This window comes from Orbicella faveolata, unplaced genomic scaffold (assembly GCF_042242905.1).
Source record: "Orbicella faveolata isolate gen_17 unplaced genomic scaffold, um_ofav_v1 contig_4, whole genome shotgun sequence".
NCBI classification, from domain to species: Eukaryota; Metazoa; Cnidaria; class Anthozoa; order Scleractinia; family Merulinidae; genus Orbicella; species Orbicella faveolata.
Window position 1 is genome coordinate 1505482 of NW_028301569.1, and position 19827 is coordinate 1525308.

The 19827-nt window shown below is 38.3% G+C and overlaps 1 protein-coding gene and 1 pseudogene across 5 annotated transcripts in view; one reads left to right on the top strand and one right to left on the bottom strand.

Annotated features, from left to right (window-relative positions):
- The window catches only part of LOC110055695 (general transcription factor 3C polypeptide 1-like), a 282425-nt gene that overhangs the window by 201581 nt on the left and 61017 nt on the right, over positions 1 to 19827 (top strand). For 3 of the 5 annotated variants that reach the window (XM_089276241.1, XM_089276242.1, XM_089276245.1), the window contains 5 exons: positions 1499 to 1570; positions 2483 to 2539; positions 4630 to 4709; positions 5508 to 5742; positions 15016 to 15084. In XM_089276241.1, the coding sequence (XP_089132367.1) occupies positions 1499 to 1570; positions 2483 to 2539; positions 4630 to 4709; positions 5508 to 5742; positions 15016 to 15084 (513 nt within the window). The remainder of the gene's footprint in view (positions 1 to 1498; positions 1571 to 2482; positions 2540 to 4629; positions 4710 to 5507; positions 5743 to 15015; positions 15085 to 19827) is intronic. The other 2 variants (XM_089276243.1, XM_089276244.1) reach the window with 1 other exon arrangement.
- LOC149100878 (uncharacterized) lies at positions 16592 to 18587 on the bottom strand (annotated as a pseudogene).

The following is a 19827-nucleotide window of genomic DNA, read 5'->3' on the forward strand; positions in this document are numbered from 1 at the left end:
TTGTATATCAACCGCATTCTTAGGTAGCTAACTGATAAAAAACGTGACCAGTTTTTGTCACAAAATTAGTGGTAAAATGGCACATTACACCTGAAATTGATAAAGGTTCCATTTCCAGGCTTTAAATATAATCAACACCAAACTTTTTACGGCTGGCAGAAAGGATATGAAGAGCAAAAGCTACAATGGAGGACAGATGTCCTCGGGACAGTTCCAGGAATCCTTTCAAATGGGTGCATTTTACTCTCGGCATGATTATTATGACCCTGGATCCGCCTTAATCACCCTCCCCCTCCCCCTCCCCCAGGCAATGTTGAAAGCTCGTAAGCTAAAATTGACACTTAGTTTGCTTAGCTATTGTCTGTCCAACCATCCCAGTTCAACATTGTTTTGGGGGGAAGGCGGGAATTGGAGTGAATCTTGCTCATATCATGTTCACTGTCCCAACACTTTCAGCCCACATTGTCTGAGACTGACTTGGAGGGAGGGAATAACAATTACCTTGTATTTGATAATGAAAACCTGTGAAATATTTTATCATGCAATTGAAAATGTGATATTGTTGTGAAAATTGGTCTTAATGCTTGGCAAGGTACGCCAAAATCATTTCATGGTACATTGATAACAGAGTTCAGTATAATGATTTCCTAAAACATGTTGATAACAACTTCCTGTTTTTCCTCTGTTCTGTTTTTCAAAGATATCAGTGTTTTTGTTTTTCGAAGCTTGAAACACATATTTTGACTTTCATAGGATGTTAAGGCAGAAATTATCATAATTTTTCCCCGACAAGGCATGCGGTGCCCCTGTTTTTTTGCTGCCGGATCATTCCAAGGGCCTGCGCATGTAAACTATTATAATTAAGCATGTGTGGCATCTGTACTACAGAGCGAAATGGCTGAACTGGAATATTTAGAAGCGAAAAAGACAGCAGATTGTGTGTCTAATTACATACAGTTGTGTGGATGTAAGTAAATTTCCATCAAGACAATGTTTTTCGGCTGCTGTGGTCCAAGCTTGGCAGAGTTTTGGTGTTGAAGTTGTTCAGTGGGTTACATGTATCGAGGGACATCGCAACACTGAAAGCAAATCCCTCAAGCTGAGCAGCAGGAATTACTTCCCTGTGGCTTTTGTTTTGCAAAATTTATTTTGGAAAACGCTGTTAGAGATTAGAGTAATTGATATAAATGCCATGTAATTTGTATGCTGCATGACTTTCAATGGTTGTTTACATTTCAATAGTTGTTATAGTTCTCTCCCAAAAAAATACAGTTACAGTTTTAATAAAGAGCATTATAAAATAACTGTGATATAACATGCACTCTGATTGGCTAAAGGATGCTTATTCCAAAGAGTCATTTCTTTCATCTGGTTGGACATGTAAATAGCAAATTATAAAACAATGTTTGTAAACAAATATCTTCCCAAAAGTAGTGGATATGCTACTGGAATTAGCTAGTTTCATAGGAGTAACATAACTGTGCACTCCACATTACAGATTGCCTTTACAACACCTCAGGATTCATATGATGCTTACAGAGTATTTCAGATGTTCAACTTTTATACGCGGGTATGTCAAACTAACCAAAGAAGGACATTCAATTTGCTGTGCTGCTGTGCTCTGCTGTGCTCTGCTTTGCTTTGAAGTGCTGTGCTGTGCTGTGCTGTGCTGTGCTGTGCAGTGCTGTGCTGTGCTGTGCAGTGCTGTGCAGTGCAGTGCTGTGCTGTGCTGTGCTGTGCAGTGCTGTGCTGTGCAGTGCAGTGCAGTGCAGTGCTGTGCTGTGCAGTGCAGTGCTGTGCTGTGCAGTGCTGTGCAGTGCAGTACAGTGCAGTGCAGTGCTGTGCTGTGTTGTGCTGTGCAGTGCAATGCTGTGCAGTGCTGTCCTTTGCACTGCTGTGCTGTGCTGTGCAGTGCTGAGCTGTGCTGTGCTGTGCTGGGCTGTGCTGTGCAGTGCAGTGCATTGCTATGCTGTGCTGTGCAGTGCTGTGCTGTGCTGTGCTGTACTGTGCTGTGTTATGCTGTGTTGTGCAGTGCTGTGCTGTGCTGTACTGTGCTGGGCTGTACAGTGCTGTGCTGTGCTGTGCTGTGCAGTGCAGTGCAGTGCAGTGCAGTACAGTGCAGTGCAGTGCTCTGCTGTGCTCTGCCCCGCTTTGCAGTGCTGTGCTGTGCTTTGCTATTCTGTGCTGTCCTGTCCTGTCCTGTCCTGTCCTGTCCTGTCCTGTCCTGTCCTGTCCTGTCCTGTCCTGTCCTGTGCTGTGCTGTGCTGTGCTGTGCTGTGCTGTGCTGTGCTGTGCTGTGCTGTGCTGTGCTGTGCTGTGCTGTGCTGTGCTGTGCTGTGCTGTGCTGTGCTGTGCTGTGCTGTGCTGTGCTGTGCTGTGCTGTGCTGTGCTGTGCTGGCTTAGCGTTAACCGGCTTTCAAACAACCCAGCCCTGTTCAGAACAAATATTGACTATTTTTCTATATTTTGGTGGTGGTTTCAGGAGGAACTTGAAGCTGTATTCAAAGAGATGCAAAAGAGGAATCTGATTACTAAAAAGGTAGTTACTGTGGCCCCTAATAAGTGCTGGCTCCTAAATGTAATGGTGAACTGAAGGGATAATAATCTGTTTTACAAAAACCTACAGTGTATAAACCTAATAAGATTTGTTAGTTGCTTAAATGTTTTGTATTTTAGGTCATACCTCTTTTACAGAAATTATTAGGTCATGCATGATTCACAGTTATTTCCCAAAAGTAAAGTTTTGGTTTGAATGTCTTCAAAGTTTAAAAAAATTTGTAAAATGGTACAGTATTGTGAAAAAGTAATGCAAGCGAAATGCGCAAATTTCATTCTTTGTTTTCCCAATTTTTCGCGTGCACAAAACTTTGCACAAAAGTTTGAGCTGAACTTCGCGACATTTTGCAAGAACAATGTGTTTGTACATATTGTGGGTAGCTATCAAATTGGTAGTGATTGGTTTCAAGCTTATATAAGTTACAAACTGTGACATGCTAGTTAATTAGTAACTTGGATTATGGAATTCTTGTAAGTACCAATATCATCAGCTCAAACTCTGGTGGCATGCTGAAGGCAAGATGGCTGCAATAACTTAAGTGATCTGTAAGTACAGGATCTCCAAACTATTGTTATTTGCTGCATTTCAAAGAATAGCAGCAAACAGTTGTTTTCATGGTTTGCCGGTTTTGACAGTTTCTATGGTGAGGCAAGTACTATAATGGAAGGATTTTGCTGAGTGGAGCCATTCCATCCTTACATCGCTGCCAACTTGCTTTTGTTTCAAGATTTTTTATTAAAACTTCCTTTTTTAGACTGTTTGGTAAGCTGCAACAACAATGAACTACAAACGACAGTGTAGAGAAACTGATGCATACCAACAGATTACTTGACAAATCATCCTAGGACCCAGCTTCTCACAAACCCACGACTATCAAGGTTTCGGTGCTAAGTGCATGACTTAACACCAAAAGCTTATGTGACAAAAATAGATACCTCAAATGTGTTTTTCACCAGAACAATTACTAGAACACTGACTTCATTGAACAAAACATTTACTGACCTACTGAAGCTGACGAGACAAACAGAAACCTAACACATGTTACTACAGTGACTATACCGAGACCATCTCATGGATCCTACACCCCTACAACATACATGTAGCTGCAACAACAATGAACCACAAACCTACATCTATGTTACGACACTTTCAGACCAACACTTAAGACAGGGGCCAACCGGACAACAGACAGGGAGCAGTTTACAAGATCAAATGCTCTGAGTGCCAGGCTTGCTAAATCGGTGAGACTGGTAGAAACCTTAACATGAGACTGACTGAACCCAAACAAGCAACAAGAAATGGTGATGCCAGCAATCACATTGTTGTACGTCATCAAGTGACAAACTGCATAATTGATTGGGACTCTGCTCAATGCTTTACCAACAGTACTACCAGTAACTATTTTCAACAACTGACTATGGAATGCTGGTACTCTAACCTAGAACAAATGCTTCTTAACAGATGTCAGAGTCTTTCAGCCAATATTATCACAACTAAACTGACCAATCACTTTCATTGGGCCGGACTTATAACACCATCAACTGACAAACATTCACTGAAGATGATTTCCACTCAGGTTGTCAAAATGTCATTTACCAACAACAGTTCTTTTCAGAACTACCCTCACCCAGACGATTACACAACATGAACTACTGAGTGATACTCCTGGGTTCAAACCATGATAGTATCCTCTTTTAGACTCACTTCTTTCATTCTTCCTTCAGCAATGGGCATAACAAATGTACTTTTAACAAAGAATTTGGTGCCAATTTGCAAGAAAGCTGATATAAAGATAATTATCTCATCCTTGTCAGTGCAAATTTCCAAAGGCGCAGTAACATTTTCTTTGACAAGATTGACCTATTTTTGAGGGACTGCAAGGCATACGGTAGACCATGGTAATTCAAGAAGTTCGTTTTAATTTTGAACCATTGGTCATTTGGCTTTCTCTTGTGTGAGCAATTTCTATCCTCTGATTCAACAATGCATAAAATAAAATGTGGATTTTGTCTCTTTTGATAGAGATTAAATTGATTATAATACCAGTTTGTACTCTCATTGCATCTTGGTAGAAAACTTTTGAGAGTTCTGGAAGCAGTCAGTTCACTAGAGCTCTACCATTTGCATCAATGACATATCAGCTCAGCTCCACGTAAGTAAACTGCTTATCATGAACTTTGTTTTGAACAATTACTGTAAACAACTGTCAAATTATAATCGTAAAATTAAATTTGAATTTTGGTTTTGTTTATCAGTCAAAGCAACTATTCAGCTGTTTTTGGAATCGTATGAATTCACTTGCTCGACTGCCTTTGACATGCATCACTATGCATTTGACTTGAAATGATTTCTTTTTTCCACTGCCACAAGAAATGAAAGAAACATTTCATCAACCTGGTCTTCTTAGTCTGTACTTTAAAGGCCTAGCCAAATGCACTCAACATGTAAAAGTGGTGTATTAAAATTGTTGTGCAGAACATGTTGTACCATTTGGCCATGTCCCTTTTGCTTTTTGGCATGGTGCTTTGTGCTTGGGTCATAAAGCAACAGTAAAAGACAGTCTATAATTATAACTATAGTCTATAATTATTTTATACTTACAATTAAACCTTGAACTCAGTTAATAAATCAGTAACTTCATTGGTAACTTCAATCTTAAACCCTGAGTCTATACCTACAAGTGTAATATAAGTGTGGATTGTGATAGTGAGAGAATAGAATTGGTGAAGTAAAGTTGATGACTATATACACTGTACAAGAGTGTTTTACGTGAAAAATACACAACATGTAAAATTCATACAAAACTACGTCGTACATAATGAACAGCCCATGATGGGAAGGCTGTGTGTAATACTGACCTGTACACAAAGACTTTCCTATTATTTCTGATTGGCTGCATTTTCTAAGGCATGGTATAAAAACTAATATTTTTGCTGTTATTTTCCCTTAGGTACCATCGGTTATTCATGAATGGTTTCAAACTGGTTACGTTCTACAGAGATTGTGCTCATTTCTGCAAACAGCTCATCAATGGAGAACAGCACACATTCATTGATCCTATGACCAGCAAAAGCCCAACTGAAGAAACGACAGAGGCATTCACACCTGGCACCATAGAGTTGAGACCCACACGTACCATAGGTGGACATGTGGCCTGTATTCTATCTCTGTTGGCAACAAACAAGGTCAGACATTTCTAAATTTAAAGCATGATCACAGCCAAAATGATCTTCAAATAATTGTCAGTCACATTGTATTATAGTTTTGCTTTGGCTATAGTAATTAGTATGACTTGTGTAAAGCATACAGTTTGAGTATTTGTAAATGATTAAATTCTAAGGTGTGACGTACATTTGGGAACATTATGGAACATTTGCCCTTCATGAATTTCAGTTAGTTGTGACATTTGTGAAATCAAGGAAGTATAAGCTATAAGCATTCGGTCAATCTTAAAAATAAAAAAGTGCTCAGCGAACAGATATCTGACGATGATCCTTTGATGTTGTGCTACTTTTCACTTTCTTTCCTGTAAAGTTGGAATTTACATTGTAAAAACAAAACTCCAACAGTCTGATGTATGGAAGAGGCAACTGCTTTCACTGAGACAAATTATATACTTGCTGGAATTGGTACTGGGAAACAGCTACTTTGCTTATCAGGGGAAGCAAGTATTTGGTCGTGCAATGGGGTCACTCAGTGAGCACTTGTGAAGTTCACACAGAGCAGAGTATGACCTGCACAAGCAACAGTGAATTAACATTTAAGGTGGCTTTACTACAGTTTCTCCTAGACTCTGAAGTGCATGCTACAATTGCCTGCCAGAAGTCAGTATTAACCGTGCATGCAAAAATGATGCAAGAAACCCTAAGAAGAAACCAAAAGAACCTCAGTACTTGAAACATATTAAACCACTTTGGTATATGTAGTGATAGTTTTAAACTGCTTTCAAACACCTGTTTAAGCCTAGAACCATAAAATATGACAAAAAAAAACAAAGAAGTGGTGAAAGAGTTTTATTTACTCTTTCTTTCTCGCACGCTACACATCACGTCACATAAGCACCTGCTTAAATATAAAGCATATGCAATTCAATTCCCACACAAGTTTATAAACACCTGTCTTTGATCCAAGATTTCTCAAAAACCTACCTTACAACCTATGATGAAACTTTCACAGTTGAGTTTTAGGAGTGAATCAAGTTCAAAGCCAAAATTTAAAAAAAATCTGTGAGAGATTTTGAGCTTTTTTTGAAATACACAAAAGTTCACATTTTCTTTGTTTATGAAAAGTCTGCTTTACATATTTTGATTTTACTTTGCATGAGTGTTTAATGAAACAGAGCTTATTTCTAATTTCTGAAATTTTGAGGTGGGGTCATATGGGTGGATTTTGAGAAAAGTGACATCAAACCTACTAGTGCCCAGTCTCTCCTAGGCACTCAGTCATTCATTTTGACTATTTATTAAGATTTAATTGTTCGAGATTTTCAAAAGAGTTAAAAGTTGGGCTCTTAAGACCTCATTTACACTACGCTCACACCAACTTTGGTTTGATAAAGAAAGATCATGTTCTAGTTCCATCTAGTTCCCATTTTCCACATGTATTCACCCCATCTTTGTAACTTACAGATCTACAATACTGCCCTACTCATACAGTTCAACCCCACTTATTTAGGATTCCTCATTATTTTGAACTCAAAACCATTCTTTCTTGGACTGGGTGATTCCAGGAAATATCCATACCATACCATAAGTGGCATGAACATTTGAACCCTTCTAGCCTTCAGAAATTCCAAAAATTTAATGCTCTGTTCAATTATAATATATAGATTTAGCCAAGCCTAAAAGCGGAGCTCCTGATTGCAATAACTAACCATAAAGAAAAAAGAGAATTTGTTTTTCTTGGATCAGAAACTCAAAAACTGATCAATTGTGAGCATGTTATTGTTCAATATGTAGTTTCACTATTTTTTCCAGTTAAATCTTAACAAACTAACGAGACAATTGTGCAAGTTATATATCAGAAGAAAAGTCAAAAACGTGCCAGGGATAAATTTGCGCCGAAAATTTGCCTTTGCATGTACTGCCTACTTATGCCCTAAAGTAATAACCTGGCTTGAGCCATTGATCCAATTGAAAAACCAGTCTCTGGTCAGCGGTCAACTTCAAAAAACACGCAATTTCAATGAGCTCTATACCTGAGCCTGCGATATGGTCACTTGATACTGGTCAGCAGATAGCTTGTTTTGACAGCTATCAATTAACCATAACATGGATACCCAAAATCAAAGATATAGTTGTTATGGTAGTTGTGCTACTTTCTTATTTTTCAAGGTATTGGCGTGTGGATGGGCGTATGTATGTATGGACCATCACACGACAAGCAAATTTTTTAGATCAGTGGATTACCAAATTTTTTAAGGTATGGGCTCCACTCATGCACCTTTGGTGCACAGGAGCTCTGCTAAAAGAAATTAATTCTCTACTATCCCCATGCCCTCCAATTCCATATTTTTTTAACCCTCCTCCCTTCCGGATTTCCAGTTTTTACTTCAACCCTCTGGAATTCCTTGTTTGACTGCTCACAACTTCCAATGAAAAAGATTTTATGCTTTTACATCTTGCCAGAAGATTTTGCGTATAATTTTCAGTTAAACAACTGCCTACAGGGCTTTAAATTGCGAATGATACGAACACATTCATGACTAAAACTTCTTCCTCTTCAGTCACAATTTTGAGACTAGTTTTCCACTAAATTAGTGAAGGAATGAAAATGTCAATTGTTTTGTGTGCTAATTACTGTGGAAGTAAGAACATGTGTGGGCAAATCCTGCCTAATTTACCTTTGATATTACAAACGATATTCAATCAATCAGATGCCATTACAGTGGTTTCTTTATGAATATATATTGCTGGGCAGCAGGGCTAAACAGGGCTTCTGAAATTTTGCAGGGTCAAAGAGTGGCAAATTTCGAGAAAATGTGGAAATCCTTTAACCCATTGACTCCCTGAGCTTTTTGCCAAAAATGCATTTTGTGGGCATTTGGGAGATTTTCAGGCCTGGATATGGGCCAAATTAGCTCCAATCTACTCGAGAAGGCATTTGCAACATGACAGCATGCCTTTCTGTCCACTAGCATTGCGTTTTATGACATTTTTGCTCGGGCATGTGCAGAAATAAGAATTTTGAGATGGTTTTTGGACAAGAAGGTGACTTACGTCCTTAGACTTTTCGAATTTTTAAATTTTTTCTCACCTTTCCCTTTTCTCCTTTTTTTATCTTTTTGCTGCAGTGATTGACCTTCTACTGGGCTTGCTTGCAGTTCAAAAAATTCTGAGAAAGCATCATCAAGATGGGCAATTTCTACCGTGGAGTAGCCACATGTAGTTGCAGGAAATTTTGCTCTGAGTTTTTCAATGAACTTTTTGAGCATTTTCCTGCATATTTCATGTTCCATTGAGCCAATCACTCTGATCTGGGTGTCATCAGAAAGATCTTTTCCTCCTGCAGAAGATAAGCATAGATGATGCCAATTTTGGTCAAAGGTGATGACATCAGATTTGGAACAAAGGCCAAGGCTCGTCACAGCCAGTTACAGGTGGCACGGGAGTTGATGGGTTAAAATTCACAAAAACACACAAAGTACCTCAAAATTCGCTAGAAATCTCACCAAATACATGTCGGTACAACATATTTGAAACTTATCTTGGCTGAATGGGCTGTTTACTTCGGGTTAGTAAATTTACAAATTTATTGTGAACTATCATCGCTGGAACGAGTAAACAACATCCCAAAACTACCAGGCGTTCTTAGATTAATGTTGCGAAAAACTCTGCAGTGGCCACGATGTTAAAAGCTTTACCGTTGGTACATCTCTTGAGTGCATTGTTGTTAACAGAGCAAATGATCTCTTAAAAAGAACCTTTTGGTCAAGCAAATAGCAAACACGTACAATAGTCCAAATGAGTTGCTCAAATTTTCCTGCAAAATTACCAGTTTTAGAAAGGCAACACTTATAAGTAGTCGGTGTTTCTGTGGCTGCTAATGTATAGGCTACCACTCATCATTTCCCCCCAAAATGGCAAAATTGCCGGTTTTTTTAGTGTGAAGTCTGAAGGATGAAAGTCCATAGGATATGCTAGTTCCTGATTGAAAACATGGCCTTCAGATGTCAATATTTTTGTCAGCTGGACACAATATATAGCTGGATATTGGCCAAGTTCTTTTTTTGCATGTTTATAAACTGAGACGGAGTTGAGGTCCATGAACTCGCAAAATAGAGCAACGCCAATATGCAGCCATCTTGACCGAACAGGCTTGGTCAATAAAGGATTTATTATATGGATTTCGGGGAAATTTTTCTTGCGGGACACAGCATGTAGTCCCGAGCGGGCAAGATAGCTCCATCTTGCCCACTCAGGTAGCCAATCACAGTGCAGGATTTGATTCATCTTGCCTGCGCAAGGAGCTAGCCATATAATAAGACAACATACTAACAGACTGTAACAGAATCTGTTAAACTTTTCATTGTTAACTCCGTTAACTTTGTGTAGGGATAGCCGGGGTTTATATGAACTCCCTTGCAGGGTAGGTGAGGCAAGTGGCCCTTTGACAATACCAAGAAATTGCCTCTTACCCACTCCCCAGAGATTTCTTTGGTACCTAGCTATTGTGTTTTGGTCCCTTGCATATTCTAGGGGGTAGGGGAAAGGAAGATGGCATTGTGTGTCATGGTTTTCTACTGGACGGCAAACGTCTGTACTTAGAACCAAAACACACCTCTCAAGAGACTGAAATGGTAAGGAATAAGCATCAAGAAGACTTGACCGATGGTTAAGAGGGTGCTAATGACTTAGAAGCAATGATACCATCCTTTGGGTTGCAAGAAGGACGATCTGAATCAAAGGTTTTCGCTATGGAACACTGTGGACAAGTTTAAAATGGACTTTCTTATCTACTGTATTAGTGTGGTACGGTGTGTAATCCCGTAGGACTTCTGTGCCAAAATTGATTTTTTCGCTGTTTTGCACTAATGTTGGACCAAATAATAAGAATCCGATGGAGTTCAAATTTTCTACCTCATCTTCCATTGCTTCTGACTACTTAAGGATTTAATTTATGGAGATTATGCTAATTGGATGCGAAAAATAAGTTTTGCAAATATCATTGCTCTTAGAATCAAGATACACAGACTAAACTTAGTATGAAGCTTGCTCTTGATGACATACGTTGTATGGCTTAAATTGGTTACCATGGCTACTAGTGATGACGTCAGGATCAGCTACATGCTATTTTGGTGGCGGCCATCTTAGATCCATCATCTTGGATTTTCGAACTCTCATTTTTCTAAAGCTAAACAGTGCATTTTTAGTAATCTTTAACTAACGAATTATTTCAATTACGAGCAATGTCCAGTTAAGTGCAGAACGTTCTTTATTTTCCTTTTTTTGTTAAATGCATGTACTCTTTCAGTTTTCTCATTAGTAACAACGCATGTGTTGTTCTTCTTTCTGTTATGTATAATTCTAATGTACAGTTCCGTTGAAAGTGTCCTTGCATAAAATGTGACTAAAGTTCTTGTGCACTAAGAGCATCATCGTCTTCTTCCTTGTCATCAACTCGTGTCATCTGTGAATGGATTTCTACAGTTTTTTTCCAAAGCATTTACCAAGAGCATGGAATGCTGTTCTTGAAAGAGCTGCAGCGTCCCTTGTAGTCTGACTTACAGCCGCATTTGGTAAGCTCGGTAACAGCTTTAGGGCAGGGAAAGACAGGCACATAACAAAAGTGTATGCTCCTTGGTGTTTGCTCCAGCCATTCTCTTTAATGGGAGGAAGATATGGGCGGTATAGGGTTTGTCGCGCATGGCCATGAAGTTTGTGCGCATGATGTGTGGGAGTAAGGAAGCATGCGTTTTTTTTCACATTTTTATTTCCATTCAGGACGTTATACTACAAGTGACAAAAAAGAAAACTACGCGAGAAAAAAACAAGAACAAAGGACACTGACAAAAAAATAAATGAATGAATGAATGACTTCGTAATTACAGAGAGCGAACAATCTAAATTATTTCTTTGGTTACTATATTACGTAATTAATCTCTCAACATATTGATTTGATTTCTGGCCAGGGCTAACTACCCATTTTTTTACAAAATAATTCTTCTTATTTATTTTACGTTCAGTTTTTTGTATTTTGTTTTGATAACCTTTAATTTTAGGATGTATTTGGTTTCTTCTGCAGACCCACAAAAACAGCTTTCCAACAATAATAAAGTAATTTAGTAATTTTGTTGAAGGGCATTGCTTAGACATTGTATGAAATATAACATTCTGAAATGAAAGACGAAACTGTTGATTTGATAAAAGGCACCAATAAGATTCAAAATCATTCCAAAATCACCTTGAGTAAGGGCACTGGAAAAGGATATGGTACAAAGTTTCTGGTTCGGCCTCACAAAAAGTACAGACATCGTCTGTTCTGTAACCAATTTTGAATAATTTTTTATTTGTATGGAGTATGTTGTTAAGCACTTTATACTGGAAAGCCTTAACACAAGATTCAAGTGCAACAGAATGAGGTAACAGAAAAAACTCTCTCAAATGATCACCCGAAAGGTTAAAATCGTTTTTCCATACATGGATAATGTTAGGAGGCTGTGCCTTTTCTGTGACAAGTAGCAAATGATAATCTTTCGATTTCTTTTTCACACATCAAAGATGTTGTTATGAATTGGAAATGAAGGAGAGGTTAATGGCGGGGATGTATAACTGCCTTTTAAAAAGTCAGGTATAGAGTGTCACAGGCCTGCCCATTGAAGAATGTTGATTTTACTAGCTTTTTTTGCAAAATAGCTGAAAGAGTCGTTACTGCTTAGATTAAATAAGAGACCATTTACATAGACAATTCCAGATTCATAATATTTTTTAAAATATACTGGTTTTTATCTATTTGTATTTCTTTATTATTTCTAATGATTCTTTGCCAATTGCTTTCTGAAGCAAATGTTCCACAGAACTGTGACCACCACAACAAGAGTTCGCGATAAAATTGGGAAGAAATTGTGTGGTCATTAACATCATAATTATGATTTTTAAAGAAAAGCCCTCCTATGGGTTTTAATTGGTGTTTTAAGTACCTCTTCCATGTCCCATCATTTCCATTAAATATTCGTTTCAGCCATGCTAGTCTTAAAGATTTAACCATAGTCTCTAAATCAATCATTTTCAAGCCACCTTCCTCATATTCATTTATTACCAACAAATGCCTTACTTTGTCTGTGCCTTTCAATAAGAATTTGAGGAGTAATTGATTGTTAATAACTGTTTGAACAGTTCATTTGGTGTTGGTAGTAGGGCACAGATATAAACAAATTTGGGGATTAGAAAGGATTTGATGGATAAACCTCTTGAGGACCAAATATTGAGAGCGGAGCTCCAACGGCCCAAAGGGTGCCAAGCGGAGCCTGATACTCATATAGGAAAGAAAAGGAAACCCATGAGTTGATTTTCTCATGGTTATCATGGCTAGCGGTATTGCTCGTGGGTGCGTACGCACAACAGTGGCGACGTTGATGACGACGACAACGATGATGGAGTCGTGCAACATGGTGGCCATACTCCAAATAATAGGTTGACAGAGACATGCAGCCTTGGTTTACCGTGTACTTCTTTGATATTGGACATCCATGTTATGATCAATTGACATCTGTCAAAACAAGGTATCCGCTGACCAGTATCACGGGACCATATCGCGGGCTCAAGTTTACAACTCATCGAGGTCACGTGTTTTTTGAAATTGACCGCTGACCAAGTGCTGGTTTTCGATTGGATTGCGGGCTCATCTCAGGTTAACTTGTTGAAAACAGGGCAGGATTGTTCGGAAGCCGGTTAACGCTAACCCAGGATTAAAGATTAACCAAATTATAACTTTTTCTTTTATACAAATGTTTTTTTGCTGCTTTGTTTTGTGTATATGGTGATTATTAAAACTCAAAACGGAAGGCCAAACAATATACAGAAAACCTCGCCGCAAAGTTACAAAACTCAAATCAAAATTCTACTTTTTTCTGGGTTATTTGCCTCTGAACAACCAGGCCCAGGAGCTACGCTTTTAGGCTGGCCTAAATCTATATATTAAGTTTTTTAATGTTATCCAGTCTTTCAATAAAGTTCTTTCCTCTGAGCAGTTTTACATCATACGTATAACAAGGGCTTTTATCGGCTCATTAGGCCATCTGATTCCAAGAGGTTTTGCTTTATTCTCTTTGGTCGACCCAATCCACATACCTTCCATTTTTTTGCAGTTAATTTTAAGACCTGAAATGTCCTTAAAAAAACTCAACAACTCAAACAGTTGTTCGGCTGAGTTAATATCTGATAACACTGCAGTTGTATCATCTGCGTATTGCAAGATCTTTGTTCCCTCGTTCTTGATACTTATTCCTCTTATTCCTTGATTTTGACGAATCGCAATTGCTAGAGTTTCCACCACTACTATAAAGAGATAAGGGGAGAGTGGATTCCCCTGCTGAACAGCACATTTGAGTGAAAAATAATTTGAAGCAGTACCATTATTCACTGTGTAACTGTGAACATTTTTTATAAAAAGTTTTAATCCAGTGTAGGAAGTCTGAGCCAAAATTGAAAGCTTCAAGACATTTAAAAAGGAAATCCCACTCTACACTATCAAAAGCTTTTTCAAAATCAATGAAAATCAGTAGACCTGGAATGTTTTCTTCGACAGTATAATCCATTATGTCATAGATAAATCAAATTGTTTCACCTATAAAGCGCTCCTCGACGTAACCTGTCTGATTATGATGAATAATATTAGGTAACACACTTCTAATTCTTGAAGCAATTACTTTGGACATGATTTTTGTATCAACAATGACAAGGGAAATTGGATGCCAATTTTCAAGATATGAGCAATCCTTTCCTTTTTTTCAATGAGAGTGATAACAGCTTGTTTTTGGGAGCAGGACATCTCACCTTTTTCGAAACATTCATTTGCACACCTAATAAAACTATCACTAATTAGAGGCCAAAATTTTTTATAAAATTCAATAGGAATACCATCATTCCCTGGAGTTTTGTCATTATGAAAGTTATCTAGAAGATCAAAACATTCCTTTGACGAAATTTTACCCTCACACTTAATTTTCTGTTCCTCGGAGAGTTTGGTACTTTTAAATCACCTAAAAATGGAAGATCTGTTTTTGATCAATTCTGGGAACATCATGGCGACTTGCATATAACTTACAATAGAAACGTTCCAGTTCTTTCAATATATTGGATGGATCTGTATAAATTTTTTCATTTATGTACAGCTTTCGTATGTTTTTCTTAACATGGTTTCTTTTCTCCAGGTTCAAAAAATACTTTGTACTCTTCTCTCCATGTTCATGCCAACAAGCTCGAGCACGTATTATAATGCCCCTTGTTTTTCCTTCATAGGAGGCTTCACACATGCAAAGCACGTGTTGGATACAGTATCTCACCTTCCAACAGGGCTCGACACTAATGGTAGCCAACTAGCCACAGACTAGTAGAAATTTAGTTTTGGCAAGTAGGTTTTCGATTTCCACCATCCACTTTGGCTAGCCAACAAAATGAAATTGGCTGAACTAGTTTCTGTCTTCTTCTAGAAAGACAGACACAAAATTTACACTTTTCTTGGAAACAAGGTCAGAATTTCGTTGTGGACATAATTATCATGGTACTGGGCATGTGGTGTTCAGCATGTATGCAAATTTAACTTTGTTTACTTTTCACTGGGTGGTACGTAAACGGGGAACTGAACATGTTAATTTTGTTGAAAGAAATATTTGACAAACAAGACAGCATTTTCTGAAAGCACACATCAATGCTTTTTTTTGTTAGAAAATTTTTTTCATGCACAAAATACAGCGGAACTGTAAAGGGATAACATTTCATTTAGCGTAACAATACATGAGTGATTTGTCGTTGTATGCATACTTACAAATTTACCTCTACAGAAATAATTAGATGAGAAAGATTTATTTCCTTCGACGTTTAAATCTGCAGTTTTTAGCTGTTGAATTTCACCAACAACAGTTTCCAGTACTGTTCAGATAGTTGTTTTGCTTTTGAAACATTTCTATGGTGCCTGTCAGTGAAAAAGTCTCAACAGTTTTTACAGTGACATCTTGGGGGTCTCAATGTTTTTCCAAGGAAGTCTCACATAAAAAAAACAGTCCTGAAAGTCTTTTCGGGAACTGGAACTTTTTTGAAACTAGTTTAAGTACAGTATAATTACCAACATTATGTATTAAAGAGAGTCGCTTGTGTTGTGCTTTCAAGTCTTGCTAGTAATTCTGCTGTTATTAGACCTACCTGAAATTTTTGCAACACGTTAATTTTGCGAATTTTGCAATTTAAAAAAAATCGCCAAATTAAGGTAACATGAATAAGTAAGTGTCAGGAACATAACACATTATGTTATTGTTGACATATAGTACTGCCATTGCGTTTTTGTTACTTTTGACATTATTGTACCTTTGATAAAGTCAGTTTACTAAATTCAAAGACATGTTTAAGTAACATTGCCAAGGAAATAAATTTTGTGTCACTCAAAAACGCAAAGATAGAGTGATTCAAAATACAAAATTTTTGTAAAATCGCCAAACTTAAGTGTCACGAAATATGCGCACCCCCAAATCATGAAATAAACGTGTCGCAAAAATTTCAAGTAATAAGGTAGCCAAACAAAACACTTAGCTAGTAAAAAAGGTTTTGGCTAGTAACATCTAAGTTATTACTAGTCACTAGGCTAGTAAGTTGAAAAGATAGTGTGGAGCCCTGTTCCAAGTTCCTCGATCAAAAGAGCTTCCATGGAAGTTGAGGAAGGGTGGTAGGTCACGCTTTGCAGTACACTTGGCAGACAAATTTCTCTAGGTTTTTAGTTGAGTCGGCAGTTCTCTGTTGGCCAATTGGTTTTGGATAAGACCCACTCCAGGCTCTTTGAAACAGTTGATCACGGGTTGATCATCATCGAATGCCATGTAAGCTTTCACCCAGGTCTTCTTAGTGATGCCAACAAACTTCCCTCCCCAGTCGGCTCAGGTGAGTGGTGTAATCCAATCAGACCTTGTCACTTGTGTATTCCAATCGCTCAGACTCTCTGAATAACATCAATCTCTCTGTAGTTTAGGCCCTTTCCTGTCAAAAACATCAGCCTATTCAGGCTTACATGATGTCCCCTGGAAACCAAGTCGAGCAGCAGGACTAGTACGTCAGTGTCTGGCAAGGATACACAAATCTTGTGCGGCAAATGCTCATTTAGGGAATGCAACACTTGGTTAGGGATGAGCGTGTTCTCTTCTTCGTGGGTGTGTTCTCCTTCACAGGCAAGATGTTTGATTTTGTTATCATAAAACAAAACCAGCTTGATGGCTGTGTTGCTGGAGAAGTGCGCTAATAATTCCATTGGCGAACAAAGTGACCAGCATGCTTTTGGACTTTGATAATGACAGAAGGTTCTTGGTGGATCACGGACATGGTGAGCCCCATTTCTGGATGTATCTGGAACTTGACAGATGTTGTGGATCTTTTTAGGCATGTCTTGCTCTTCAAGGAGCTTTCCAAGTAGCAATCAAATGCTACTCGGTCTTCATCAAAACCAGACACCATTCGTTCAATACGCTTGGTGAATGATTCTTGGAGGTCAGAAATCTTCAGGATAGTGCTTTTTTTCAGACCTGTATACAAATCATAAATACCAAATTTTATACAAAATCCTGTTATGATTATGATTATGATTATGATTATGATTATGATTATGATTTTTTTTGATTATGATTATCATTATGATTATGGTTATTGTTATTATAAGTACGCTGGACAAAACTGTTCTGGATCAAGGTTTTACGACAAAAAATTAAAACAAGCAAAGCAATGCAAATAATATTTTGATTGTCTTAAACCTTATTAAATTCCATGCATGGAAAGTTGTTAATTTTTTATATAGACCATGCAAGGAAGACTTGTGTTATGGCTTATCTAAATTTGCGGGCTGAATCACAAAAGTACAGAAAATTGTGCCATTTCGGAGAAAAGCAAAGTCATGGTTTATATCAACATCGTAGTGTTAGACCAGTGTTGTTGTGCAAAGAGAATGGTTACGTGTTTGTGGATTTTTTACATGAATTCGACGAGATAGCATGAGGATGGAGCAATAATTCATCTAAACAGTATGATAATCCTGTGATACATCAGCAGTTTAGGGAATCGAAGATTCAAGTTGTGATACTACCATTGAAGGGCCACAAGGCAAACCTAACAAAATTATGTCAAGCTGTTATGCAAGAAAATGCGAGAAAATGGGAAGCTCCTGGCAGATGAGCCCAGAAACAGGTCCGGAAATGTTTCTGAAAGCACAAATAGCAGTGTCTGAGGTTCTCAGCCAACAATGCTTTAACACAGCAGTCTTTTATGCACTTGTGGCTTGTGCGAAGCGCAAATTAAAGGCAGCCATCTTCAAAACAGGTCGATCTTGTGGAAAGAACAGGTTAAAGACTTCAAAGAAGAGTACTTTCTGAAGACAGTATCATATTTCCCCCAAATCAGTTGCAAGTCTTTCTCATGCTTTCTTGTCAAAATCTTGACAAAAAAATCCACCAGCACATAAAGAGTTTCTTTGCACAACAACACTTTAAATGTGACTCTTTTTTCTCAGAAATCACGTGATTTTGCAAAGTTTTGTGACTCAGTTGCCAAATTTGGACAAGGTGTAACACAAGCCTTTCTTGCTTGATCCACATAAACGCAAGTTTCCATGTGTGGAATTTAGTAAAGTTTAAGACAGTCACAACATTATATGTGTCATTTTTTTTGTTTTATTTTTTTGTTGTAAAACGCCGATCCAGAACAGTTTTGTCCAGCATACTATTATTATCATTATCATTGTCATTATCATTATCATTATCATTATCATTGTCATTATTATTATTGTTATTATCATTGTTGTTGTCATTGTTGTTGTTATAGTTACCTTGAACAAAGCCCATGGCATCAGTAACAAGTATTCAATGTAGATTTCCTGTTGCTGGTGGTGTTTCTCATTGTGGCTGTGGGCTGGCCTCATCTATCAAATGCATTATGCAGCTGGCTTTGTCAGTTGGAATATAAAGAGATCCATTGACAGTGCATAAGGAATGTGGAACCACTGCAATCTCATACCCTCCGATGGTTTCCTTGAATCTTGGCACAAGGTCTGGCCTACTTCCTTGGATTATGAGAAACCCCCATTCCTTGCATAGTTTGATGACTTTGTCCCCTACACGAACTTTAGTTTTTGAGAAGGTCTTCAGTTTCAGCTTTTTCATAGCGTCCCATAAGGAGTGCTTAGAAGATAGCAACAGTCTGTCTTCAGCGAATTCTTCAATATGCTTTTGGCCTTTCTCTGCGGAGCAAAGGATATCTTCCTTTGCTTTTTCTGGCACAAGAGCTGACAACACCACACTCTTCAAGGGAGACTCAACTGTAAATGGGTTGCCTTTACAGTGCAGCTCTATCGACTGGCGGAGTTTCATGACATTTTCTCGCATTCTTACAGCAACATCCCCAGAGAGCTGATAGTTCTTGTTCTGCTCAGAAGCCTTGTATACTTTAGGAAAGCTGTTGAGATACTGCTTTATCATACAGGCAAGATGTGGTGACATGATAAGAAAGCGGTCTAGGGTGGCTTTGTCTCAACTTAACCCGACCACAAAACTGTGATGCTTTAATACTTTGATCTCCTGCTCTAGCGTGTGATCTCTGAACAACCTCGGGAACGAGATCTCTGACTTCGCTATAACAAAATCCCTGGACTTCAATGCCTGCCATGTCATAAGGTCCTCATACTTGAGTGCGTTCATCTGCGCGAGGTGGACTGGCATTAGCTGAGCATAGTTGAGGAGATTGTGTGCAAACAAGTACTTTATGAGGCATTCCAATGCTGCCAGGTAGCTTTCCCAGTCCAAGCATGGGTGAGCTGTAACAGGTTGTCCACTTGCTTGAGGTACTCTATCATAAATTGTCCAAGATCGTCAAGTCCTTGTTCTTCATGCTCTTGTGGTTTGATCTTTTCAGAGTACCAGGAGTGGATGTCGTCATAGATGTTAACCATCTCTAGACTGCGCTCGTGGAGGACCTCTCTAAACAAATCAAAGATACGAATAAAGTGTTTCACTTTATCCAGATGTGCACCATTCTCTGCATTAGCCTTGCCCAAATAATATCCATTACAAACTTGTCACTGGGAGG